Raw genomic sequence first — 27,972 nt, forward strand, 5'->3', positions numbered from 1 at the left:
GCTATTAGCTTCTACTAAGCCACCACATTGGGCAGGTCGTGAAAGAGAAGAACAAAGCAGCCCCATCAAAGGGAACCTTCTATGCACCCAGGGCAATGCTGGGTATTCACAGGTATACAGGTGCCTGGCTCTTCACCTGAACAACAGCTTCCCTCCATGGTAGCTTTCCTAAGGTTAGGTTATGACCAAATATCCCTGCAGGCAACCCATTCATTGCTCCTATACTTTGAATAATAATAAAACCGGCTGCTGGCTGGAGTCTGCCAAGGTTACCTCCCAGGAGAGCTTCTCTGAAGGTTAATGCAGAGCTGTCATGCACAGCCAGATTTTCACTTAGGCCTTTGTTGTTCCTCTTGCACTTGTTTCCCTGCTCTGGCTGTGTCCAGCAGCTTCCCAGTGCCCATTAGGTGGTGATGCCAGCAGAGACTGGGCTCTGAGCCTGGAGCAAAAGGACTATCAGTATGAATTGGCTTCCAGCTGAAGTGGGCCCACCCAGCAATCCGAAGAGGTGGGAAGGATGGTGTTAACAGCAAGCTAGCACTTCATGAGGGCTTGGATTACTGTTCAATGCATTCTGATGAGCACCATCTGCTGCCAATCCACACTGGACATATGTCTTTTTGCCCAAGCACTGCACTGTGGCTACAAATTCATCACAAAGCATGCATAGGACTTGCAGAGAGGAGAGAAGTGCTGGAGACAATCTCCAAGCATATCTGGGAGCAAGGGAAGACAGGTGGAAAAACACTCTGTAAATACAGGCCCACAAAATACATAGGGGACAAATACTGCCTGAGACATTTAGCAATACCCAGTTTGCCACATGACAGACCATAAAAGTGACCAGAGAAGTTTCTGCACCAGCTGAAGCCTTAGCTAAATCTATTGCTTAAACTGCTTCTTTTGTTTCTGTATGGTATGTTTGATGTTCTAATTCCCATTCAACTATGAGCTCCAGTTCATCCCAAAACTTTTTTGTTGTTGTTGTTAAGAACAATCAATTTCACATCTCTCTCTATTAATCATCAGCACTAGGAATCAGTTTTCTTTTGGGAAACATAAGTGTCTGTCACCCCATGAGAGATGCTGAGGCATAATGGCCCATCAAGATGGTCATGCCCAACCATCTGCTGAACTCACTGGCCAAGGAAATTGTTCCTACTGTCCTTCTAAGCAGTCAGCAAGTGACAAAGGAGGGCCTACTGTGTACTTGGCCAGCACTAGATTGCCCAGACAATGTACGTGTATCAGGCAAAAAGGCTAGGAACCATACGTATTTCTTTAAAAAAATTTTTAATTACATTTTTTTAAAAAGAGCATTGTAATACTGAAGAAGAGAAACAAAGTATGAGGTCTCATATTACCAGATGTCATGACTTACTATAAGGTTGCAATAATAAAGGCAGCATGGTTGTGGTGAAAAAAAAATAAACAGATTAATGGAACAGAATAGAGGAATGAGATATAGCCAACTGATTTTTTTTAAAGGCACAAAAGCAAGGAAAGGATAGTCATTTCAATAAATGGTGCTGGAATAATTAGATATTCAAATGCAAAAGAATGAACCTAGTCAGAGACCTTCTACCTTACACAAAAATTAACTCAAAATGGATGATAGATCTCACTGTAAATTACTAAACTATAAAACATCTAGAAGAAAACATGGGGAAAAAATCTATGTGATCTTGAGTTTGGTGCTGAACCAAAATCACAACCTATAAAAGAAAAAATAGATAAGTTGGACTTTATTAAAATTAAAAACGTATACTCTGTAAATGACACTGTTAAGAGAACCAAAAAGCAAGCCACAGCCTCAATAAAAATATTTGCAAAACACATAGCTGATAAAAGACTTGTATCCAAAATACAAATGCTCTTAAAATTCAACAAGAACATAACCCAACTTTAAAAGTGTACAAAGCATGGGAACAAACATTTTGCCACATATGATAGAAAATAACCATATCAAAAGCTTATGAACATCATTTTTCATAGGGAAATACAAATTCAAACAATAATACCATATCACCACATACCTATTATAGTGTCTAAAATCCAAAACAACTGACAATACCAATTGCTGGCAATGATGCAAAGCAACAGAAACTTTCATTTATTGCTGCTGGAAATGCAAAATGATACAGCCACTTTGCAAGACAGTTTTTCCATTTCTTATATAACGAAATATCTTATAAACAAGTTAGTAACAGCACTCCTAAGTATTTACCCAACTGATTTGAAAAATTATGGTAACACAAAAAGTTGAACTCAAATGTTTATATCACCTTTATTCATAATCACCAAAACTGGAAGCAACCAAGATGCCCTTCAATATGTGAATGGATAAACAAATTATGAAACATCCATACAATGGACTACTATTCAGTGATAAAAAATAAATGAGCTATCACACTACAAAAAGACCTAGATGAATCTTAAATGGATATTGTCAAGTGAAAGAAGCCAGCATAAAAAGGCTATGTAATGCACAGTAAAATTTATATGACATTCTGGAAAAGGCAAAACTGTAGAGAAGGTAAACAGATCAGTGGTTCCCAGGGTTTTGAGGTAGGGAAAAAGGAGTAGTTGAAAAGATGAAACACAGAGAATATTTTTAGAGTAATAAAACTATTTGTTATGATACAATAAGGGCAGATACATGACATTAGAAATTAGTGAGAACCTACAGAACTTTACAGCATAGAGTGAACCTTAATGTATGCAAATTTTTAAAAAATCATTTAGGAGGCCAGGGGATCCTAGGATGTAATGCAGAATGTGACACAGTAATCTGAATGTATTATAAAGGTGCTGACCTGTGTAGCTTTGGAAATGAGTGGAGATTATAAGCAAACAGCCTATACATAAGCACTGTACTCTAGTTGATAAAGTTGTTTCCCATGGCAATCAGGGTTAATAATTTTGATACTGGGATTAAAGAATTAATAAATGGATGGTGGATGGTGGGAGCCAAGTTTCCTACTGTTGGAGTGGAGAATTACAGATAAGCAAGGGGAGGAAGCTATAATGATATGGTAATGAGTTGGATACATTAGCATAAACTTGTATTTAGCTTAATATAGATACATATGGATACATATAGAATTTATAAATGTATGTACATACATTTATATACACACACACATACACACACACATATGGATTAGTATACACATATATATTCCCTTGCTGTCAAATGAGAGTGCAGAACAACAACAACATTCCTGAAGTAGTGAGCACACTCAGTGCTAGGATCTTGGTTTCTAATTCCATTCTACAATAAAAAGAACCAGGTCTGTTTGTGGAAGTTGCTGATTCTATGGCTGGGATACTAAACACACAAGATGAGCCTGGATATTTTATAGTGCCAGAAATAATGGAAGTGTTCAAGAGTAGGTAAATAAAATACACCACAGTGAGGGTATGTCAAAGGGACACAAGACCAACAGAAAGAGTGCCAAATGACCAAAGCTGGAACAATTTGAAATGTAAAATCTTAGTATTGGATTAATAGTTAGTATTGGATTATAACCTCAAGTACAAAATATATATCCATGAGTACACATTATATAAATATTAATACATGCTTTAACAAACAACCATAAATGGGGTAAAAGAGATAAATATCTCATGCAAAACATTTCAAATAATTTATGTAGACACACTACCCTGAAGCATCTACATAAGGAGATGGAACATTAAACACCTACTCCTTAAGTGTAGGCTATGCATAGTAACTTCTTCCAAAAAGTATGGTGTAGAAATGGGGTAAAAAGAGTACCTTTGCAGTAGAGAAGCCTGACAAACACTACCTCAGCCAGGTGATCAAGGTTTGCATCAACGGTGATAAGTCGTACAGATAAGCATGTAACTATGACTTCATAGGATGACAATGACACTTGTGCTGATTCCTCTGTGGATCTTGGGGGTTCTTCCCCAAAACTCATAACCCTACTCTAATCATTAGACCAACATGGAACAAATCCTAATTGAGGGACATTTTAGAAAATAGCTGACCAGTACTCAGAACTTTCAAGGTCATCCAAAACAAGGAAAATGTTAGCAAAGCCTAAGAAGACCTGATGACTAAATGCAATGTGGTATCCTGGATGAGATCCTGGAACAGAAAAATGAAATTAGGTAAAAACTAAGGAAATACGAATTAAAACATGGACTTTAGTTGATTATAATGTATTGATATTTGTTAATTGTGACAAATGTACCATGCCAATGTAAGACATTAATAATAGAGAAAAATGGGTGCAGGGTATCTGGGAACTCTCTCTACTATCTTTGCAATATTTCTATAAATCTAAAAATTTTCTAAAATAAAGAGTTTATGTGAAAAAATTAATATTAAATTAATGACTTTGGGATATAGTAGAGCTTTATTGGACACCAGTTGCTAAACAGAAGGGGAACACAGTGTTCTAAGCATGAAGAATGACCAAGAATTGATCAAGCCAAGAAAGTGAGGAGAGTTGTCTCTAAGTGATGCATCAGGAGTTCACCAGACCAATCTTAGAAGGATGGTGTGTGCAAAGGCCTTCACAGCCTTGATTCCCATTTATGCCCCAGCAACAACGGAAATTACTGTAGCAGGGACTTCTTAGCAAAGTATTATTCACTTTATTGTGAAAGTTTTAACCAAAGCATTAAGACACACACACAAAAGAAATGTAACATACATATAGACAATAGAATGAAGTACTTAAAAGCCCAAGTGTAAGAGTAAGAATAATCTGAGTTCAAATCTTGGCTCTGCCATTTGCCAGATGGGTGTCTTGGAAGAATTTGAATTTTAAAAGGCGTATTTTCTTGTGTTTAAGATGAAGATCATAGTCCCTCCCAACACTGGGCTTTCAGGACTATTACATGGAAACATACATAAGGTACAGAGTGTCTAGCAATAGTGACATAAATAAATAGAGACATAAATAAATGACTATTTCTTAAAATTTACTTTGGAGAGGAAGATAAAAATGCCCATTATCTGCAGATGATATCATTTTCTAAAGAAAATCCAAAGTGATAAACTAAAAACTGTCAGAATCAAGATTTCCTATTTGAAAGAAATAGTCATTTTAACAAAAATGGAAAACAGATTTCATTCACAAAAAGCAATCTCAAACATTGACTCTCGAGTCATAAATGTAATGAGAAATACTCCCGTATTCTGAAAGAAAACTGCAGACGTTTTCCAAGGAGGCTTGGAGAGATGTGTGCCACATTTCCAGATGGAACAACTTAACTCTAAAGTTATCAATTCTTCTCCAATTACTTTGTAAATGCAATCTAAATATCATTTCTTTAAAGTTTTCAAAATGATTTTGAATATTATCGGAGAGAATAGATAAGAATACCCATGAAAAAATATGAAAAAGCAGATAACTTGTTAGATGAAAGATGAATTATTGAGTAAAAATCATTTTTTTGAACTGGCTATTTAAAACACACACACAAAATATAGTTTCAGTTTTCCTATTATACCCCAAAAAGTATTAGACTGATTATTAGTAGTACTTTTCCAACTACGAGTGCAATCTATGAATGGGCCCTCAAAAAATCTTTCTCAAACATGAGGTATGATAGAGAAAAGAAAATAGGGCATGTCTTACAGAGTAAGGGTGCTGCCTGGTGAAAGCTTTGAGTACTGGCTTACTGTAGAAATGATTTCTTCCTGTTTGAATGCCACTGGCCTTATGCATCGAACATGAAAAATTCAAGCCATGACAGTACAAAATAGAAACATAGGTGGAATTTTATCTGATCTCAGAGTAAGACAGAGATTTATAAACACATATCAATGCCAGAAATTCTAAACAAAAAGAATGATGGACCTGACTGGATAAAAACCTCAAAATCTTAGTTCATCAGAAAGCACTGTTAAAGACAAATGACATATTGGGAGAAAAGTGAACTATATATGAAGAATTCATATCAAATTAAGGATATAAAAGAATAACCTGAGAAACTATTGAGAAAAAAAATCAGCATCCTAAAAGGGAAATCATAAAGGATATGGGGCATTTTAAAAATAATTACAAATAGCATGCACACACACATACACACCTTTAACCTCCAGTATGGTCAAAGAAGTAAGAAATCAAAATGTGTAGGAGTCAGATAATTGTCTCCCAAGACCCATTCTTCTGCCTAGTAATAAGAACCCTGATTTTTAGCTGGCTTACTGCTTTCGACCTGAAAACTCTGTACTCCCCAGCATCTAGGTAGGACCATGTGTGACTGTACTCAGACTAAATTCAGACTGAGATGGCCATTGAGATGTAAGCAGAACTGTATCCAAATTCACAGAGGTCTGCTCGAAAGAAAGGGATGCCCTTCTTTGCTCTTCAATTTTTCCCACTGACTGGACTAAAGCTGGAAGGGCTGGAGCTCTAGCAGACATCTTGGACCATGAGGCAGACTTGTTTGAGCAACAAGGGTGAAGCCTGGTTCCCTCATGATTGAGGTTGCCTCATACAAGCCCTGGACTTCCTACCACTTGACTCATTTTATGTGAAAATGAAATACACCCTCTTTTGTTTAAACCCCTGTTATTTAGGTTCAGGAGTGTCAATCACATACTGTTAAACTAAATCCCTGCTAAGAAAGCTACCTTTTTCTTAACCCACAAAGTGGAAAAATACTTTTAAAAATTATAGTATCCAAAAATGATAGCGGTCCTCTGACTAGGCATTCCTACACATCACTTGTGGCACATCTTTTCTGAAAGAATTTCTGCTAGTATGTAACAGAAGACTTACAGTATACAAGCAATTTTACCCAGAAATTCTACTGCTAAAAATGCACCCTATGAAAATAATTAAGATGTGTGCAAAATTAATATACATTTTTGTTCATAAAAGCAGTATTTACAACTAAAAATTAGAGAAGCTAAATGTTCAATAATAAAGGACTAGTTATAATAATTATATACTTTTATAGAATTGAACACCATGCAGCCATTAAAAATCAGGTTTTAAAAGAATAATTGATGATATGGGAATATTATTAAGTATTATTAAGCTAATAGTAAAGATTTTTAAATAGTATTTTATTATATTCAGTTTGGGAGGCTGGGTAATTTTAAAAATTTATTCTTTGTATTTTGCAGTATTTTTAAGTGTTCTATAATAAATATGTATAACTCCTATGTTTTTTTTAATGCTCATTTTAAATGAGCCTATGTCTCCTGTCTTCCATCACATACCTGTCTTCTCCAGTTGGGTGGTTTCTTCTACTCAACTGCAGGCACAGGGTGTTCCGGTCCAGCATGCCTTGCTGGCTGGTACCATGGGGCAATTTTTCTGCTCCCTTGTCAGTCTTTACAAGGCATGAGGAACACATGATTTATAACCATAGGTCAAATATTCCCTCTCCAGGACATTCTAAGACCTTTAGCTAGTTCTAGGAACTACATGCTCCTGAGACAAGGAGCATGACCTCTGAGCCACACTGTGATGTCCCTTAGCTGCTGCTCATGGACAAGGAGGCAACCAACCAAGGTGCACAGGGCACCAGAGGGCAAAGTAGTCCCTTGTGGTTATCACAGAAAGCCAACAAGGAAAGCCACCCAGAGAGTGTAGAGGCCAACTTGAATCAGAAGTCTTGGAGTAAACCAGAGACAGCTCCTGAGGCCATCTCTGGTCTCCTCCTTCCCTAGATACCAAGTTGCCATTATTCCTGACACCTTGGCAACTTCTGACCTTGCACCAATATTGCCTGTAAAAAGGATGTGCTCTATCTCCATTATAAAATGTGTTCAGCTGCAAATAAGAAAGCTTAGTTAACAGTGGCATAAATTCATGGGGATTTACTTTGTGACACAAGAAATCAGAAGAAAGGCGTCACAATGTTGCTTCAGCTACTCCATAGTGCCACTGGGGACCCAGGTTCTTTCTGGGCTTCAGCTCAGTCATCCTTAATGGGTGGGGGGTGGGTTTGAAGCCTTAGGCTTGGCATCCTGTGGCTACAAAAAGGCTGCTGCAGCTCCACTCACACCTCTGCAAGGATAAAACACAGCACAAGTTCTGCCTGTCCCTGTTTGTTATAAAAGCAAAAGCTTTCTTAGAAATCTCTAGAAGACTTTTCTTGCATTTCACAGGCCAGAACTGAATCACAGGGCCACATCCTCAGCTGGAAGAGACTGGGAAAATAAGAATGCAGGTGAGCTTATTCTTCCTCAAAGAAAACCAGAATCAAACAGGTATGGGCTAGACAACTAACAATGTCTCTGCTACATGTCTGCAAGACTAATTCTAGAATTCCAAGGTCTTTTGGAAGGCTGGTATTGTCAAATTGTACAAAGAACAGATCCGTGTTAATGGGTGTGTGTGTGTGTGCATGCATGTTCACACACATTAAAAAAAGAAGGAAAATGTTATTTATTGAGCACCTTTTAGAACCCGCCACTTTCATAATTATCTCAATTAATTTGTTTCATTCTAATAACCTCTCAAGATAGGCCTACCTATTTTTTTTTACAGATGAGAAAACTGAGACTCAGAGAAGTTAAGTAGCTTGCCCAAAGCCACACAGCTAGCAAGTTCTGGGGCTAGAATTCAACTTTACAATTGCCTGGTTCCACAGGCGATGCATTTTCTAGTGTATAACACTCCCTCTCAACAAGTCTCATCATATATAGTTGAAGGCAAATAGTAGAGAAGTGCAAACAAGTTTGCCTAAACCTTGAAGATACAGAGTTAGGCTCACAGAAGGTCAGGGGAACAGGAGTCTTCCTGTAGAAGACAGAAAGCAAAGGCAGCACATGTGGCAGAAGCCACACTGTGATGTCCCTTAGCTGCTGCTCATGGACAAGGAGGCAACAAACCATGTGCACTGGGCCCCAGAGGACAAAGGAGTCAGTGTGGTTATCACAGAAAGCCAACAAGGAAAGCCACCCAGAGAATTTAGAGGCCAACTTGAATCAGAAGTCTTGGAGTAAACCAAGAAGGAGGTCAGTCTCTGCCATATGGAGAAAAAACAACTCATAACAGACAGGAAGTAGAAACACACTAAATTTAATTTAGATATTTATGAAGTATTGCTCTAATTAAATATGTAACAGATATATTACAGATATATTATATTATATATTATATATATTTATATATAATTATATATATAAAATATATTATAACAGATATATTATATTATATATATAATATAAACAGATATATTAATTTACTAAGTGTAAATTAATATTTACACTTAATGGTGACCATATACTTGACAGACCCTATGCTGGGGATATAAAGATAAATTAGACATAATCCCTGCTTTCAAGAAGGTCACAACCTAATGAGTTTACAATGCCAGTACATAAGGTTCAAAACGTAATAGAATCACCTGTATTTTTAAGTAGGTGTCCTTGTTTCAACCACATGAAATGAAGCCTAGCTCTTCTGACCAAAGAGACCACGATCGTAGTATGTCAAAATTATAGAAATGTATTCAGCAATAAAAATTATTGGAGTCCTGGACTTATAAACTCTGCTCTATAAAGACATGGAAAACAGCTCAGCTCGACACAATTATTACCCTGAGACATAAGTGAGCTCCATATGCAGACCCATGAGCAACACACTGTGGTTGTATCTGGTCCTAAGACTTCTTGTTATCCCACTTAGGGGAGAAACAGCATAGGACCTGGGCACAGAACAGGCACTTAATAAATGCCAGCTGGCTGGATGGACGGCTGAATGGATGAAGATACATTACTCACTACCACAGACCCAGTCGCTGTCCTCAATTTTAGGGCAAAAAAAAAACCCTCTGGGGGTATTGTTTAAAGCTTTAAATTTTAAATATAGCTCAGAGAACTTGAGAAGCAAGGTACACAAAGTAACATATCTGTGTTATTTTAACTCATTATACTTTCCCCAAATAGGCAAGTTTCCTCTTGGGCACAATGGTAATCAGATTTTAATCCAACTATTTCACAAGACAGAACTATGTATAATTCTTGTAACAGAAGCTCTTCACTCAAATGAGAACAAATGCTCATAATCTCCATATACTTCCTCCTCTGGCTATAAATGTTCTGTGTTCTCACAAGAGCACAAGGAAACACTAAACAGAATGTTCTATACCACAGGATGCTACACCTCTGTCATTAAGGCAAAAATATTTGCTTCTTGAGACACCTTGAGCTCTTCTCTCAAGTCAGGGAGGTAGGCTGTAGGGAGAGAACAGACTGCCTGAGCTTGCTTCTGATGATGGCATCTTCCCAGTGCAGGGGAGCCAGAAACGCACAGCAGTTACCTGTTAGCCTGAGGTCATGCCCCAGAATGACCCATGTAAGGAAGTACATAGACAAGTACCTTCAGGTGGAGGAAGCTGCCTCTTCGACTTTGGGACCTAAGTCACCTACAAAACCCAACTTTTCCAAGGGCTGGGACCACCAAAATCTCAAGTACATAAATGTGCCTGGAAAACAGTAAGACCCTATACATTTCCTCAGATACTTCATTCCACAAATGATTGAAGTCAGCCTAATCTGTGCCATGCACTGTCCTGGGCATGGTACACACAGCAGCCAACAGGCTGTAGGAAAAGCTGGAGCTGACGACCCTGGTGGAGAAGACAGGCTGGCAGGTGTGAATCACAGACAGAAGTCTGGCAGGTGAGGGGACGCTATTGCAGCCACCCAATCATGTGGGGGTGGCGGACAGGGGGTCTATGGGAAGTACAGATGCCAGATCCTGGAGGCTGGGGAGAACCAGCAGTATCCCACCCTAGAGGAAACAGGTCATAGACTGAGATCTGGATTTAGATGAGGTCAAGGGAGTAACGGGACATGATGCCGTCCACTCCAAGCTACTGTCCTGGAGTGCAAAAACTCCCTGGTGACTAGCCTGGCTTATGATATAATATCCTAAATTCTAAGATTTTGGGATTTACAGGGAGAGAGATTTAGGCCTCTTCAGCCTCTGTAATACTTCTCAGGGGTAGTTCCATAGGATTAGTAGCCCTCATAAAAAAGGACATTTATTTTTTTTTTAACTTAAGTTTTTTTGCAAGTCATTTTCGGGAGTATTTCTTGGCTGGGGCTATGATCACATCTGTTTTTGAGTGAAGCCCAGGGGATCTACTTGGTTGTCAGCCTCACTCCACTTCCACACATGACTTGGTGGCAACAGCCATTTAGGAGACTCAAGCTTGGACCAAACATAGTAAGGCCAAGGAATCCAGAGTAAATTGGTGCTCTCTTGGCTAGGGTGAGAGGAGACAGGCAAATGTAACTACCTTCTTGAGACCCTCCCCCCACCACCGACTGCTATGCAACAGGTGGGCTGGGTTTGTTCATTCAAGATCCTTCTACATGGTAAAATTTACGCAAGTATGAAGGACCTGCCTCCAGGAAGACCTGCTACTACATCACTGGGAAACTTGAAAGCAGGGCTTCACACATTATGCAGACCCTATGGTCTCCTCTCTCCTAATATCACTGTTCCTCAACCTCCCAGTACTTCCCCTAAATTGTTCTGAAGTTATTGCTGCTTTAAGCTCATTCTAAGCCTTGAAATAATAAGATTCATAACCAGATCTCCTACTGTGTCAGCAGGTCTCTTCTCTTGACATAGAGCTCTGCTCACTCTTTTCAAGCAGGAGGGCCTTGGAGGTGACCTTTCTGGGACTAAGAGAAGAATACAAGGTTTTACTCTAATTACTTCTTTGTGATTTGAACACATTTCTCAGTTCCCTCTTTTACTTCAGTCTCTTCGGAATAAGGAGAGAGCTGGATGGTTGTTTGTGTTTTGGTTGCAGCTCTAACCAATCTGAACATCTATCACTATACATTCAACCAACTATTGATTCTGAGCTTTATCTGGCATCATTATATATTCCTCAAGTTAAATTATCAAAGTGACATTCCTGCTTTATATGTAATTGCCACTTCGGGTTTTCAAACAGAGAATCATCATCATTGATATGACAATGATGATAAAAGTTATATTTTGTGAACTGTGACTCTACTTTTATAGCAAAAATTGAGCTCATTTGATTCTCACTACACCTGTTGGACTGGGGCCACACCTTTCTTTGCTCTCTGCCCTGTCAAACGCCTAGCTCCCAATACACCACTTGGATCTAGGAAAGAGGCCTACCAACATTTCACTAAGCAGCCTGCTTTGTGGGGTGGAAGCCACTTACTTTCGTCTGGTGATAATTTCAATTTATTTTTTATTGTAATGCTGTCTTTTCTTTTCACAGTAATGGATAGCAGGGCAATGGAAGAATAGTCAACCTCAGGACAGATTACAAATTAATTTTTATCTTTAAGAGCTAGGATGGAAACTTGTAGCTATCAGAAAAGTATAATATGGTGGTAAACAATGAGCCCATGCCAGTGTTTTGGTAAACTTCAGAGAGCTAAGCCTGCTTGAGAAAAAGACAGGAGAAAATGTGTGAGGACATTAATTCCTTCACTTTGGAAAAATCCCATCAGTGAGGGCTGTGTTCTCGTAAAGGGCTATATTCTCTGAATACCGAAAGCATGGGAAAATTTAGCTTAAAGTGTATGGAGGGACACATGTGTGGAAGAGTGGGGTGTGCACTTTTTCTTTTTTCAAAGGAAGCCTGACCTTTCAGTGGACATTGAATTTAGGTTAAGAACACAGTATAATGTAAGGGTAAGAGCACAAGTTCCAGAAAAGGCTTCAGATCCCTGTTCTGTCATCTATTATCTGTGTGGCCTTAGGCAAGGTACTGAATAGATCCAAATCTCAAATTTTCTCACCAGCAAAGGAGATAACATTATTTGGCTGTTAGAGGGATTAAACATATGCATAAAGTGCTTAGCACAATTCACAAATTAAGCACCTTATACAGACTATCTTGTGCCATAAATCATCTGTTTACTATTTTAAACACTGTATATTATGGTACATATGTACAATGGACAACATTTTAAAAAGAATGAGGTAGATTCATTTGACATTTGTCAGTCATTGAAAATCTAGACAAAAAGACTTCCTGTAACTTCCATTCTACTTGGGCAAGATAGACAATAAAGAAAAAAGGTAAGCAAACGAATATATTAGAAGGTGATAAATGATACAGAGAAAAATAAATAGGAGAAGGTAGGTAGGAAGTTCAGGGGAAGGTTTCCTGAGAAGGTGACATTTGTGCAAAGATTTAAAGAGGTGGTTTATGGAGTGGCCCCATGGATGTCTGGGGAAGAGGTTCCTGGCCTAGGAGATGGTCAGTGCCAAGTCCTGAGGCAGTGGTGTGAAGGGCACATTTGAGGAGCTCCAGGGAGACCTGTGTGCCTGGAGCTGAGCACACAAGTATCAGAGCAGCAAAAGATGGGGAAGATGAAAGAACTTTACTTTTCCTCTTAATCTTAACAAGATGGAGTATCTTGAACAGGGGACTACATAATCTGATTTACATTTTACAGAATCCGTTGGACTACCATGTGCAAAAAAAAGAACGTAAGGACCAGGAGATCAATTAGGAAGCTATTACAAGACAAGACAAGGATGTCTTAAACCTCTGGGGTGGTTCCTCTGTGGAGATGGTAAGAAGTGGTTATGTCTGAAACTATATTTGAAAGTGGAGCCAATATGATTTGCTGATAAGTTATATGTGGCATGTAAGAGAAAAAGAAGGTTGTTATATTTTTGTTTTTTGGCTTTTTATTCAGCAAATGGAAGTATAGAGTTGCAGTTAATTAAAATAGCAAACACTGCAGGACGAAGGAGCAGATTTCGGGGAAAGAGTAGGAGTTTGATTTTGGACATTAAGCTTGATATGCCTAGGGCATCCAAGTGGAAATGCTAAGTAGTCATTACATGTTTAAGTCTGGAGTTCAAGGAAGCAGGTAGGCAGGTTAGCTGGTGATAGACAGGCAAATACACACATATCTAGATAGGTCTACATGTACTTACATGAAAATATATGTATGATATATAAAAGGCAGGGTGCAAAACATTTTGTAGAATATAATCCCAATTATGGATGAGTAAAGTTAAAAAATTATTATATGCATATAAAAATAATTGAAGGTAAATGCAAAATAAATAAATTAATAACCAAACTGGGATGATGGATTAAAGACTTAAATGTAAAACCTAAAACTATAAAACCTCTTCAAGAAAACCTTGGAAATGCCATTCTAGACATAGACCTTGGCAAAGATTTTATGACAAAGATACCAAAAGCAACTGCAACAAAAACAAAAATTGACAAATGGGACCTCATTAAACTAAAGAGCTTCTGCACAGCAAAAGAGAGTAAATAGACATCAACAGAGTAAATACACAACCCACAGAATGGGGGAAAATATTTGCAAATTATGCATCTGACAAAGGTCTGATAACCAGAATCAATAAGGAACTTAAATTAACAAGTAAAAAACAAACAACTCCCTTAAAAAGTGGGCAAAGGACATGAAATTTTTCAAAAGAAAACATATACATGGCCAACAAGCATATGAAAAAATGCTCAACATCACTAATCATTAGAGAAACACATATCAAAACGACAGTGAGATACCATCTCCCATGAGTTGGAATGGCTATTATCAAAAAGTCAAAAAATAACAGATGCCGGCAAGGCTGCAGAGAAAAGAGAACACTTATATACTGCTGGTCGGACTGTAAATTAGTTCAGCCACTGTGGAAAGCTGTTTGGCAATTTCTCAAAGGCTTTAAAAGAGAACTACCGTTTGACCCAACAATCCCATTATTGGGTATTTACCCAGAGGAATATAAATTGTCCTACCATAAAGACACCTGCATGCATCTGTTCATCACAGCACTATTCACAATAGCAAAGACATGCAATCAACCTAAAAGCCCATCAGTGGTAAACTGCATAAATAAAATGTGGTACACATGTACCATAGAATACTACATAGCCATAAAAAAGAGTGAGATCATATCCTTTGCAGCAACATGGATGGAGCTGGAGGCCATTATCCTAAGCAAACTCATACAAGAACAGAAAACCAAACACTGCATCATCCTACTTATAAATGGGAGCTAAACACTGAGTACACATGGACACAAAGAAGGGAACACTAGATACCAGGGCCTACCTGAGGGTTGAGTGTGGGAGGAGGGTGAGGATCAAAAAATTACCAATTGGGTATGCTTATTATCTGGGAGATGAAATAATCTGTACACCAAACCCTCACAACATGCAATTTATCTATAGAACCAACCTGCACTTATACCCCTAAAACTAAAAGTTAAAAAAAAAAAAAGAATTTATGTTAATTTTGTACATAAAAAAAAAAAAACAGTAAGGGCAGGAGAAGAGTGCTGTCTGGGCAAACTATCAAAGCCATTAATTTCTACCACAAACCTCTATCCCATTCACTGAACTCTGGTTCCAACCCCAGCTACATTTCCCTCAGCTTATCCTTCTTTCTCTGTTCACCTTTAGCTTTCCCCAGTCACTTGCTATCAAATCGACTTCAGAGGACCGGGAAAACCTGTGGTGCACTTTCCCAGAGTTGAACTCACAGAAAAGGAAGAATCTGAGATCAAAGTCAAAGTCAGCAGTTACCTCAGAGTCCTGACAAATGAGTTTCTCTTCTTTGATGCAGTTGCCAATTTAATTCTCAAGCATTTTTTTAAGGTCACGACATTTAGAATAACAAGGCCCTAAAAATTAAATATTCCTTCATGTGCTTAATTTCTGACCCAAATGTAGTACTGAATGACAAGTGAATGAAGCTGAATAGGTATAGAAAGGTTAGTATAAACTGCTTTTAAATTCCAAGTTTGCAAGCCCAAGGCTTTCACTCTCTTACACAACGGGCATTAAAGAAAAATGTTCTTTCCTGGATGCAAAGATAAATCTCCATTTTTCTAGGAGCCTCTGCAGCAGGATTCTTTCAGGAATTTTCCATTGAGACATTACAGCTAGGAGGAACTCCTTACCCTATTCCCTTTTGCACCGCCTCCTGTTCCCTTTTATACACATTTTTCCATCTCCACTTGTGATAAGTAATGGAATTGGACAACCGTCTGTCAACCCAAGACGGTTTCCCCCAGAATCTAGCCCTCAGGTTGAAAACACTGTTTGAGAAAAGAAAATCACTGTAGACTATTTTTCTACTGTTCTAAATAGCTCAGCTGGAGGGAAGTTGTTATTTCCTCTTTAGCACGCCCTGTTGGAAAAACTTGCAGTTCTCTTTCCTCCCCTCCTGCACCAAACCTGCCCCCATCCTGCTCCTACCTCCCAGCTCATGTCAGGCCAGGAAGCGGGTAACAGTTCCACAGCCTTCTCCATAATTTCTTAGGCTGGAGTCACATCCCTTCTAATCTAATCTGTGCCAACAGAAGAAAAGAAGGAGCTGTCCTTGGAGAATGTTCTGTTTCCTCTTCTAGAGATAGAGTGGAGGGGGCGGGTGGGAGAGCGCCTGTAGGATGCCATTCTAAACCTTGCTGGTTTGGGAGTGTGGTGACATTCTCTGCCTGATGGTTAATACTGTAAGATGCGGGCAAGTGACTTCAGACCCAGGAGAAATTAAATTTAACTCCCACCATACAGACCTGCCACCATCTTCAGGCTAAAGATGCTGCTGACTGTGACTGAGGATGTACCCACACGTGATAGGAACAAACTCACTAGACCCAGGGTCAGGTGAGCTGTCAGCTGACAGCACGCAAGGATCTTTTCTCAGTGAGCCTCCAGGGTTCTCTTCTGGTGAATGTGGACTGAATAAAGACGAGTGGTGGTCAAACTCTTCCCACAGGTGTAATCTAAGTGGTAACGTGTAAGAATGGAGTCACTCTCGGGGAGATCTGAGGCCCCACCAATTTGGCCTTCCCCTGGTCCCTATGGGGAAAGCTGTGGCACCTTGGAGGAACAGAGAGGACTCCTCAACATGGTGTGATAGGGGATAAGTGAGACCCTTCTTGATCCAAAATCCTACAACCCTGCCAAGTCCTCACCTCGGGGAAGAGGAAGCTCCAAATCCCTCCTCAGATGAGGTGCGGGGAATGGGGCTGCTATGCTCAGGCTGGAAGGGAGTGGTTTATGTCCCTGAAACAGGGGAAGTAGGGCAGAGTGGGCAGATGCTCAGGTTCAGAAAGGGTGGAGTATGGGCTAGCTGAAAAATCTACCTTAAAGCCTCCACTTTTAAGAGACCTCTATTTCCTCTTTAGATTTTCAAGCATTACAAATAATAATAATAATAAAGACAGCACCTCAGACTTTCCTCATGGTTTTCACTGAGTACTGAAGAAAAAGCATCAGCAATGCCCTGGAGCTGAAGAATTCAGGTCAGAGCTAAAAAAGTGACTTTGCTGACTGGGCTGACTGTTGGGTCCTAAAAAATACCAAGAGAAACTGGGAGAGACCTTTCCTGAAAAGACTCAGAAAAAATGCACAGAACCCCAGGTCCAACACAGAGATTTCAATTTTATCTCCCTCTTTTTAACTGTGTTTTCCTTTATTTATTTTTTGTTTTTGTGGATAACCATTGCTTCATACTCTTGAGGCTGGACTGGCTTTATGGAGACGAGAGAGATAAGGCAATGAAGTCACCTGCCCATGTCAGGAGGTAATTTAGAGGTGTAGTGGAAATATTCAGAAATTTTAAAGGATGGTCCCACCTTTCACCATCTCTTCAGGGTACACGCCAAAGGAGAGATGCCAGATAAACAAAGAGAACAACAACAACAAAAAAAATCAGCCGCTTGGCTTTGACTTCTGAAAAAAAAAAAACAGATGAAACTTAAAGGTGAGACAAGAGACTTCTGATTTGCCAGAGCTGAATATGTTATAACTCAAAAGACCAAAGGCTGGAAGAGGCAGAGAAGCAGAGCACACTAGGAGATTGGAAGAGAGTGAGTTAGACCTGCCTCATACATCCTCCACACTGACATCCAGTGTTGACCAAAGTGGGGCTACAAGAAGTAAACCTCTGAGAAGGAGAATATCATGCAGGTGAGTGCTGGATTTTCCTCTCTGTAATTCTCCCCATCTCTCACCCAGTTCTGGACCCTAGGTTGGGAAGAGGTGATTCTGAAACCTGAGACAGGTGGGGAGCCCTGGCAGTAAAGAGGACCTGTGTTTGGCTACCAGCTTGAAAGCCAATTTGAGGCAAGCCTCATAAAACCGTGCTCTGCATTGAGTAGAAACGGTTGCCAGGCACCTCTAAAAGAACCTAATGCATATCTTGGTCTAACAGAACAGATCCATGAAGAGAAGGCTTGAGATAGCAACCTCACTACAGTCTTTCTTGATGCCAGAAAACCACAGAAGGGCCTCCTCAAGTTTTCTGTGCCCCTGAACAGGGCCAAGAAGAAGCTGAGCGGGCTAGTAAACCCAGAGGAATCTAACAGAGAACAAAGAGGATTCACCATGACCTCAGTGGACAAGGTGAGTACAGGTCTCTCGGTAGATGCAGTGAGAATGAACACCACTGGCCTAACTGAAGATGTTAAGAACTCCATCTAAGTGGATGGATCCCAAAGAAAGAGAAAACACCAGGAAAAGCCTCCCACCAATACTGTAGCTCATAAGCCCTCAGCCCACTTCTACTTCCTGGAATTCAGGTACAGCCCTGCGTTAACAGAATTGACCTGGGAGTGACTTTATAAAAGTTTCACCTCAGAAATGAGGTTCAGAATAGAGGTAAGGTTGAAAATAAAATATCAACACAACAGTTTGTGTGTATGTATGTGTGTGTATGTGTGTGCATGTGTGTATTGCCACAGTTTTTACAGACCTGCATTTATAAGACTGTAAACTCTCATTTCTGCAATAGGCACAGAAATAAGACAGCTCCTCCTACGGTCTAGAGCCATAATGTGTCTCAGGGGCCAGGACTGCCTGTGGACACCACGCCCACTGCCTGCAGCTTCTGGAAGAGGCTGCTGACAGGTAAGGGGAGGTGGACTGCATGCTCAGCTCTTCTTCCTCCCTCTCTCCACAGCTAAGTTGCCAACTGAAAGTTGCCTCTTATTTCACTTCTGATCTCTCCCTTGTACCCATGCCCTCCTCTTCATTTGAACTGCCACCACCTCAGGTCAGCCCTGTTGCCTGTCATGAATTACTGTGAGAGCTGCATGGAAAGGGGTGTCAAATCAAAGGAAAAGGTCAGCCTTCCCGTGCTCAATTTTGTCCAGGTAAAGCATTATTACTTAAGTGTTTCATTTCAAAGAATGACTCTGGGGATTTATCAATGCCCTCACTCCCCCAAATGTGTTCTTATCCTGTAGGAAAACACTGATCAAATCCATATTAGATAGTTTGGCCAGGCCTAGTAGCTCACATCTGTAATCCCGGCATTTTGGGAAGCCGAGGCAGGAGGACTGCTTGAGGCCAGGAGTTGAAGACCCGCCTGAGCAACATGGCGAAACCCCATCTCTACTAAAAATACAAAAATTAGCTAGGCGTGGTAGTGCACGCCTGTACTCCCAGCTACTAGGGAGGATGAGGCAGAAGAATCGCTTGAACCCAGGAGGCAGAGGTTGCAGTGAGCTGAGATTGCACCACTGCACTCCAGCATGGGTGACAGAGCAAGATTTCATCTCAAAAAAAAAAAAAAAATCCATATTAGATAGTTAAACATGTACCCTAATAGGTGATTATTTTCTCCTGCGTTAGGATACTGTTGGTATTGTCATAAATTAACTACCACCAACAGGTAGCTTCTGCTTCCCCTCATACTTACGTGAAAACTCTGCTGTAAGTCAAAGCCTAGAAATGAAGTCTTTAACAATGAAGGACAGTCTTAGAACCTCATGGAGAGAATTGTACCAAGTTTGAACTACTGACACTTCAAGTAACAGACTCATTGGTGCAGGCTTCCAAGGTGGTATTTCTTAGATAATTTCCAAAGAGTGTTCATAAAAGCAAATTGTTGACCCAGGATCCGGTGGAGCAAAAATCATTATACTGGACTAAAGGAACTGATGAGGAAATAGAATTTTAGTTGTTTTGTAATATTGTTGGTATTACGTTTAATGTTCTATTTTCTGATATCACAGAGTTTTTTCTGTTTTTTCCTGATCTGTCTCTCACCAATAACTTAGTAGCCTGTGCTTTTGTAAACATTTTGAAATGAAAGATTTTTAAATGGTAATCTTGTTCTCACTGGCCTTTCAGAATTCAGGAAGAACACTTTGTCTGAGTCTCTTTACTTTTAATGGCAATGGGGTTACTTGTATAGATTCAATAAGAATCTGTTCTCATTTTTACCCATAAATAATTGAACAAATAGATGGCACAGTCAAGGCCACACCTGGAATGTCAATCTCATCTGCTTAAATATGAAGCCCATCATTAAGAAACAACGGTTGTTCTTTATTTGCAAAATCATGAGGCCCTCCCAGAAACCCAGACTGTTACCTTATAATGGCAGACTTGGAGGCCATCTCTCTTAAGGAGAGATGCATTCACCCTCATTTACAGATACTACAGGCAAAATAGTGGCAATGACTTTTTTTATTTAGTTTTTTTTGAGATGGAGTCTCACTCTGTTGCTCAGGTTGAAGTACAGTGGCGCGATCTTGACTCACTGCAACCTCCACCTCCCAAGTTCAAGCAATTCTCCTGCCTCAGCCCCCTGAGTAGCTGGGATTACAGGCACCAGCCACCACGCCTGGCTGATTTTTGTATTTTTGGTAGAGGTGGGGTTTCGTCATGTTGGCCAGGCTGGCCTTGAACTCCTGACCTCCAGTTATCCACCCACCTCGGTCTCCCAAAGTGCTGGGATTACAGGTGTGAGCCACCACACCCGGCTGGCAACGTGGCGTTGCCTAGACTCAGAATAAAAGCAATAAACAATATACCTAGAATAAGAGAGGCTTCTGAAATTTCCTAAGATTTTTAAGAAATCTCCAGACAGAAGTTAATTTTCTGGGCTATGTAGTTGCTTAACACCACATGGCTTTAGATTTTCTGACCAGACTACAAAGAGGCTTATGTATATTAGTTAACTTTTCTTACTGCATTTATAACTAAATGAATCAGGCCTAACTGCAATGAGATTAGCTTTTTAGAAATCAAGAATAATAATTGGAGATTATTTGTAATCACAGTGTTTTGTGGTTTACAACGTCCTTCCACATCCTGACTTAAACCTCGTTAAAAAGCCTTTAAACACAATATTCCTGAAGTCACCATGATTACATTTAGATTTGAAATCGTCATCATTTATTTGCCCTGGAAAAGACAACATAGCTTATAAAGAGCCAAATAGATAAACGTTCACACCCCATTCATTCCGCTCCATTACAAATCACTCCTAGATTTAAAAACATAAGCATATACACACGTGTGCATGCACACACACATACACACACACACACACACACAGAAATGCAACAATTTCCAAGAAAAGCCAACTACAGCTGAGAAAGCCCAATTCCACAGAAGGCAAATTCAAACGTCTATCTTGGGTCTCACCAAGGAAGGCTCAAAAAGAGGCTGAGACCAGTGGGACGACATTACTTTCTCCATCATGAAAACATCCAAACGAGCCCAACTTTTCCTGCCCCTCTCAGCCATGGAAGAGAAACAGTTACCCCTAGGGAGGTATTCTCTTTCATCTGTCCCCTGGCTCTGTGCTGCCTTACAAGCAGAATATATTAATAAGGAAATACTTTAGGGGAGAACTCTCTCCACTGTTGTGACATCTCTGCAGTCTCTGTTTCGATATTTGGTCTGAGAAGTTCAAAGGATTCGAAAGATTAGAGTTCAAGAAAGACTAAGATGTACCCCAGGGCAGGTCCTGGTCTTAGATGCTGAAAAACATGCTCCTCCCACACCATAGCAAATATGACCTCTAAAAGAACCTAGTGGATATCCTGGTCTAACAGGATTATTTTCAAAGGCTCTTGTTCTTCTTTTTAATGGTAGTTGAAGGCAATTCAGTTTAGGGTCCCTAAATCTGGAGTACTTACTTGTCATGTCTGCTCATTTCTCCAGTTTGTTCCTGGTGCCTGAGACAGAGCTCGGCCACATCAACCCTCCATGACCCCCCATTCCTGCCCAGGAATTCTCTGGAGGAGACCCCCACTCACCACTCCTTTCTGCCTTGTGCTTTGGTGGCTCAGGCTCTGGGAGACATGGACAGGGCCCATCACAGAGGGTGGTGAGGCTTTTGCCAGTAGAACAAGCATGGAACTCCAATTTGCACTGCAAAACAGAGACACAACAGGTCTTAAAAATGCAGCCACAACAGACCCCTACTCCGCCTCCTAAGAAACAGCAGTGCCCTTTGCTTCACAAAAGCAAAGACAAAGCAGGGAGAGGTCGACCTCAGGTAGAGGTCTCAATTACAGAATACTGAATACGAAATGGCCTTTTATATTTTACCAAATGCAGAGGATAACTTCTAAAAACACTGTAGAAGCCCTAGAAGACTTCCTTTAATGATGGTAAACACTACTGTTACTATTTCTAAAATAAAATTATTAATATGAAACTTAACATCTGTAGAGTCCTATCTGGTCCAGGAACCCCCTCCATTCACTTTGAGGCAACTTCTCCACACTCCTCCCGTGTGGAGGCAGCACCGCTGGAATATCGCTGCTGGTCCCTCTCAGCCTGCTCACATGCTCTTCCTGGGAGGGAAGAGTAACAATCCCTTTAGTAAGTCTGTATGGTAATCTGAGGCTCAGCCCTTTCCCCTTGGGAGCAACGAGGAATGAATGCTCTTGCTTCCATTGTCCAAAACCTAGGTTTACACGGGTCTTCCCCCATCAGAGGATGCCTGCCATCTAACTAGCTTGTGACTCTGTGGAAATGTTTACCTAATTCTAGGATTAAATATTAGAAGCCCATAATCCACATCCTCTTGTCAACCCTTTGTCAGTAGCAATGGTAATATTTTAGTCATTTTTCTGTCAGCTCTTTACTCTTAAGTCTCAATGAATTCTCAGAACACAGGTGGGAGAGAGGAATGTTATTAATAGGTGCAAAAGACAACAATTATCAGCATTTGTATTATTCCTACATTATGGAAGAAGAAATTAAGACTCAGGTTAAGTAACTTGCAAAAGATCACAAAGCTCAGGGCTAAGCACTTAATGCATTCCACAACACTGTGTATATGGGGCTTCGGAATACAGACATCCCATACTGAACTGTGTGTGGCTAATTACGCAACTTTGCTATTGGCCTGGATCTGTGTTGTCTGAGAGTTTACTCCTTTTTTGTCTGTAAATTTCTCAAGATCAAGGCTGGTGTGTAATCGGTCCTCTGCAAAGACCCACGGGCCCAGGACCACATGTGTATCTGGTGGAGGTTCAAAGGAAGAAGAGATAGGTGAAATTTAATGAGCACCCACTGTGCGTGCAGCTCTTATCAGGTGCCATGGGGAATCTTTTAAATGAAAGAAAAGAGGAGATACAGTCCTTGCCCTTGGAAAACACAAATGCATACCTTTGAAAAAAGTACACTAGCATTTGCAAAGCCACACACATGAGCGCAGATAAATACTGGCTCATTGTAAGAGGACAAGCTATTCAGTCCCTATACCGAATAGAAACGGAGGGAAAGAATACTTTAAACCTGGTTCTAAACGTACTGAAGTCATTCCTGTGTCACTCCAATGATCACCCATACAGTCACCGGCTGCCCATTCAGGGAGAGGGCAAGAGAGCAAACCGACAGAGTGCTGGCTCCCTCTTGATACAAAACTTCCTCTTGTGCATATTTGCTCAGTGCCTAGTACGTGCCCAGCATGGCAGCAGGCATTGTGGGGGCTACACAAAAATAAGCCATTGCCCATGTCTCACACATCAACTGAGATGATGAAGCAAAAAAGAGTGTGTCCTTGTAAAGCCATGTGGATGTGACTATAAGGTGAGGCAGGACATACGTCTCCGTAGGGATGGGGTACGAAAGAGGCTCTCAGGTATGGGATGTGCTACAGAGAGCATGTGGACTGAAGTTGAGCCGAGTGGAATGCCGGGAAGGCAGCAAGCAGGTCACTAGCATAAGGAGCTTCCTTTCACTCAGCACAGCGTGTGTGCACGTGCCCAGGGCCGGACACAGCTGCCATGACTGGCCTGCTGCCTCCTCCGCCTCTTCTGGGCTAGTTCTCTGGAACAATCCTCTGTTTCAGACTAGTGGTTCTCCAGCTTATTAAAAGAATCCTTAAAGCTAATTTAGGGGAAAAAATATATTTTTATGTGTCCATTTGTTTCATAAAGTCAAAATTATTACCTTTATTTATCATAAAGTCTTATCATGCTATTGCTGTTACTGCCCGATTGTATCTGTGATAGACTGTGAGACTCCCCCTCTCCACCCCATTCTCTTCTCTCTCTGAGAGAGGAATCCACACTTCTGCTCCAGGCCCCATGTCTTGCAGCAGCACCTCCCTGTAGGAGGGTCAACTTTCCCACCAGGTCTAGCCACATGCTCATTCCACCCAGTGGTGGTTAGTAGGAGGGATGCAAGCCAGGTTTGAGCAGACATGTCAAGAATCACTGGTTTCATCACCTCTCTTGCTCTTCTCTACCATGAAAATGATGTGCCAGATAAAGGCTGTTCCCTTCTGCCCAGGACCCAGAAGGCAGAGAACATGGAAGAGAGCTGAAGTGTTCTGAACAGAGCCACAGCTAACGCACAATGTGAACATGGAAATAGGGTTTATCATAATAAGCCAACGATGTTTGGGGATTATTTGTTATTACAGCATAACTTAGCAAAAGCTGACCAACAGAATGACTTACCTCCTGCTAGACCATGAAGACCTTAACAGCAAGAAAAGGTTTTAGTTACTGTTTTATCCCTGGCGTGATGTGACATACACAGAGCCCTGGCATAGAGTAGGTGTTCAATAAACAGCTGCTGAATGACAAAGGCAGAAAGAAGGGAGCCACAATTCACTTTGCTGCTGTGGACCTCTGTTCCAGTCCCTGGGTGCTTACCAATCTGCCTGCACAAGGAAGGAAGTGCTGGAGCTCAGTACTCACCACATTCATCCTAAACCATCCTTTACCCATGTCTACTCCCTAAGACGCCTCTTTGAGCTCCACATTGAGTACTCTGCCCCTCAGCCTGCCTGCTCACCCCAGCCTATCATTGGAGTATGAGCCTCTCTGGGTAGCCTTGCCATGACTGTGGGCCCTGTGGACTGTAATTCCTGGAACTCCACTTTCTCAGCTGGCCTGCAGCATCCCCTCTCCTGTCCAGCCCTGGTGGCCATCTCTGCAGGCAGCCCAGTCTCCTCCCTAGCTACAGAAAGACACCACCAGAGAAAACAGTACTTATCTCTTATCTGTATCAGTGAAAATCCAAGTTCAAGGGCACAGATCTGTTTTTTTTACCTTTCAGGACAATATGTGGCATTTCACACATGTAGCTCAAAAGGCTAATTTCTTTCTTTTTTTTTTTTTTTTTTTTTTAAAGAGACAGGGTCTCACTCTGTCACCCTGGCTAGAGTGCAGTGGCATAATCATAGCTCACTGCAGTCTTGAACTCCTGAGCTCAAGCAATTCTCCTGCCTCAGCCTCATGAGTAGCTGGGACTATAGACATGTGCCACCATGCTTAGCTATTTTTTTAATGTTTTATAGAGATAGGGTCTCACTATATTGCCCAGGCTGGTCTAAAACTCCTGGGCTCAAGCCATCCTCCCACCCCAGCCTCCCGAAATGCTAGAATTACAGGCAAGAGCCATCATATCCAGCCATAATTCCATTTTTTATAAAGCTCAAAACAGGCTATTTAGAGATGCATATACATGTGGTCAAAGGTCCTTTAAAAACTGGCAGGGGAGGGGACCATGACAAATACCAGGAAGACAGAGGTCACCTCCCCAGGGAAGGCAGCAGGATTGGTCAGACAGGAGCCCAAAGGAAGCGTCACAAACATTGATGATGTTTTATTTTATAAAGTAAGCATTAGATTCTGAGGCTTTTGTTCTGTTACTAGGCTTGACAACTTCTATAAATAATATATACATTTTTATGTATCAAAGACTTTATGATAAAACATAAAACAATGTTTATAGGCTCCTATGGAGGTGACAACCAAGCTGGAACCACACCTCCCAGAAAACTCCATGAGCAAGTGTGGGGAGAGCCCTCCAGGAAGGGTTGAGAGTGTGAAGCTCTGCTCCTGAGCCCACGGCCTCCCACAGATGTTCTCTTCCCACAACACTTCTCTAATTCTCACCCTTGAAGTTACCCTCCCAATCACTTTCCCTCATCCTCGCTCCTCCCTTCTCCCAGGTTCTTTCTAGGGAAGAACAGATACAGAAGCCAAAACCTGATCACCATTCCAGCTTTACACTGAGGACTCTATGTAAAGACTATAAATCTCTGTTGTTGAAGCACCCAGTTTGTGGCACTTTGTTACAGTAGCACTAACAAATTAATATTCTTTCCATCCAGATTTTTTAAAAAGAGGGAGACTCTACAGAATGAAGACACTTTGTCTTAGGTTTCTAAAGCACAGATCTTTGTGCCAAGATGGCTCAGCTCTGCTGGAAAGAAACAAAACAAAAACTATGAAACAGCAGCCTCAGGATACGAGCAGTTGGACCTAAAGAACTTGGCCAAGTTGTATCAGTTGTGACGCATGCCCAGAAAAGAGGAAATATTAAAAATTCAAACCTTTATATTGATTTTATGATGAAGCAGTCAAATAAATAATTAACTCTAACTCTCTAAAGGAGGAGAGTTGAGAAACTAGGAAATAAGTTAAAGACTTTTAAACATTATACTAGAACCCATACTCATACACAACATATTATTATAAATACAAACCCCTGGGGATTCTAGACCCTTGACCTGCTAAAACAGAGCTGCCTGCCCTTATCACTGCAGACAGAAAAAGAAGCGAGAGCCAATGACGACATGAACGGGTAGATACATTCAAAATGTTGACCTACTTAAAAATAAATGTGCTAGCAGATTTCCCAACCAATCTTTCCTTCCATTTTGCATAACACACTAATACATTGGTTGGAATGAGTGAATGTTTTCCTGCAAATGGCCAGTAAATCTTTCTCTTTTATGATTTGTAAAGCACAGCTAACAACCTCTTTCTGGTTCATTGCTCACACAGGTCTCAACCGAGTACATTTCTCTACCACACCACACTCTGCTTTGCCTCTCATGCTTTGGGTATTATTTTTAACATTTTATTCAAATTGCCTTCTCCACTGTATTTCATCAACCTATCATCCATTTTTTAAGCCAGACTGTTGACAGTTCACAGTTGACAATTTTGTTCACAGTTGATGAATTCTGATTTGTTTTTATTCACCCAAAATCATGTCACAGTAGGTCAGGGGGAGCAATCCTGAGGCTTTGCCCGCTTTAATAATTGGGCGGGAAGTGAGCGGCTGCTGACTGCACCAGTCAGATGCCAACATGCTATTCCTGGCTGACGGGAGAGTAACCACCCATTTCTGCACGGGGCTTGAGTGGCTCAGTGTTCATCTGGAAGCAGCTATGCACAGAAACAAGGGAAGGTCTTTGGTGTCATTTAGAACCTTATTGAACATCCATAAATATATGTGTTCCTTTCTGCATTTAACACATATTCACTGAGCATCTACTATGGGCCAGGCCCTGGTCTAGGTGTAGAACCAATGGGACAAAGGTCTGTTTCCATGAAGTTCACGTGGCAGGCATTGATGGCAGTCAAGGAATTAAGTAAGAGAGAGAAAGAGACAGGAAATAAAGGAGAGGGAATGATGTATTGTATGGTGTGATCTTCTGAAAAGATGGCATCTGAGCACAGAACAGAAGAAAGTGAGCCATGCAGCTCTCTGGGGAAGGAGGGTCTGGGAAAAAGGAAGCACAAAGGCCCAGGGTAGAAGATTTCGACTACACTTGAGAAACAATGAAGAAGCTAGAGAGGGATGAGGAGAGTAGGAAGGATCATCTTAGTGGAACCGATGTTTGACCTGTGTGTGACCCAGGGCACAGTCTTGCATTCTCTCTCTCTCCCTCTGTGTGGTACACACACATTTCTATGAGTTAAGACTTCCAAATAAGTCAAAGCCTTAAACTTCTTTAAGACCAAGCTGCTA

The 27,972-nt window shown here is 40.8% G+C and overlaps 1 protein-coding gene across 1 annotated transcript in view; it reads right to left on the minus strand.

Annotated features, from left to right (window-relative positions):
* Positions 1-27,972, minus strand: part of SPOCK1 (SPARC (osteonectin), cwcv and kazal like domains proteoglycan 1) — a 529,169-nt gene that overhangs the window by 64,697 nt on the left and 436,500 nt on the right. Inside the window, exon 6 of the mRNA XM_054488779.2 lies at positions 21,999-22,113. Within this exon, the coding sequence (XP_054344754.1) occupies positions 21,999-22,113 (115 nt within the window). The remainder of the gene's footprint in view (positions 1-21,998; positions 22,114-27,972) is intronic.

This window comes from Pongo pygmaeus, chromosome 4, assembly GCF_028885625.2.
Source record: "Pongo pygmaeus isolate AG05252 chromosome 4, NHGRI_mPonPyg2-v2.0_pri, whole genome shotgun sequence".
Lineage (NCBI taxonomy): Eukaryota > Metazoa > Chordata > Mammalia > Primates > Hominidae > Pongo > Pongo pygmaeus.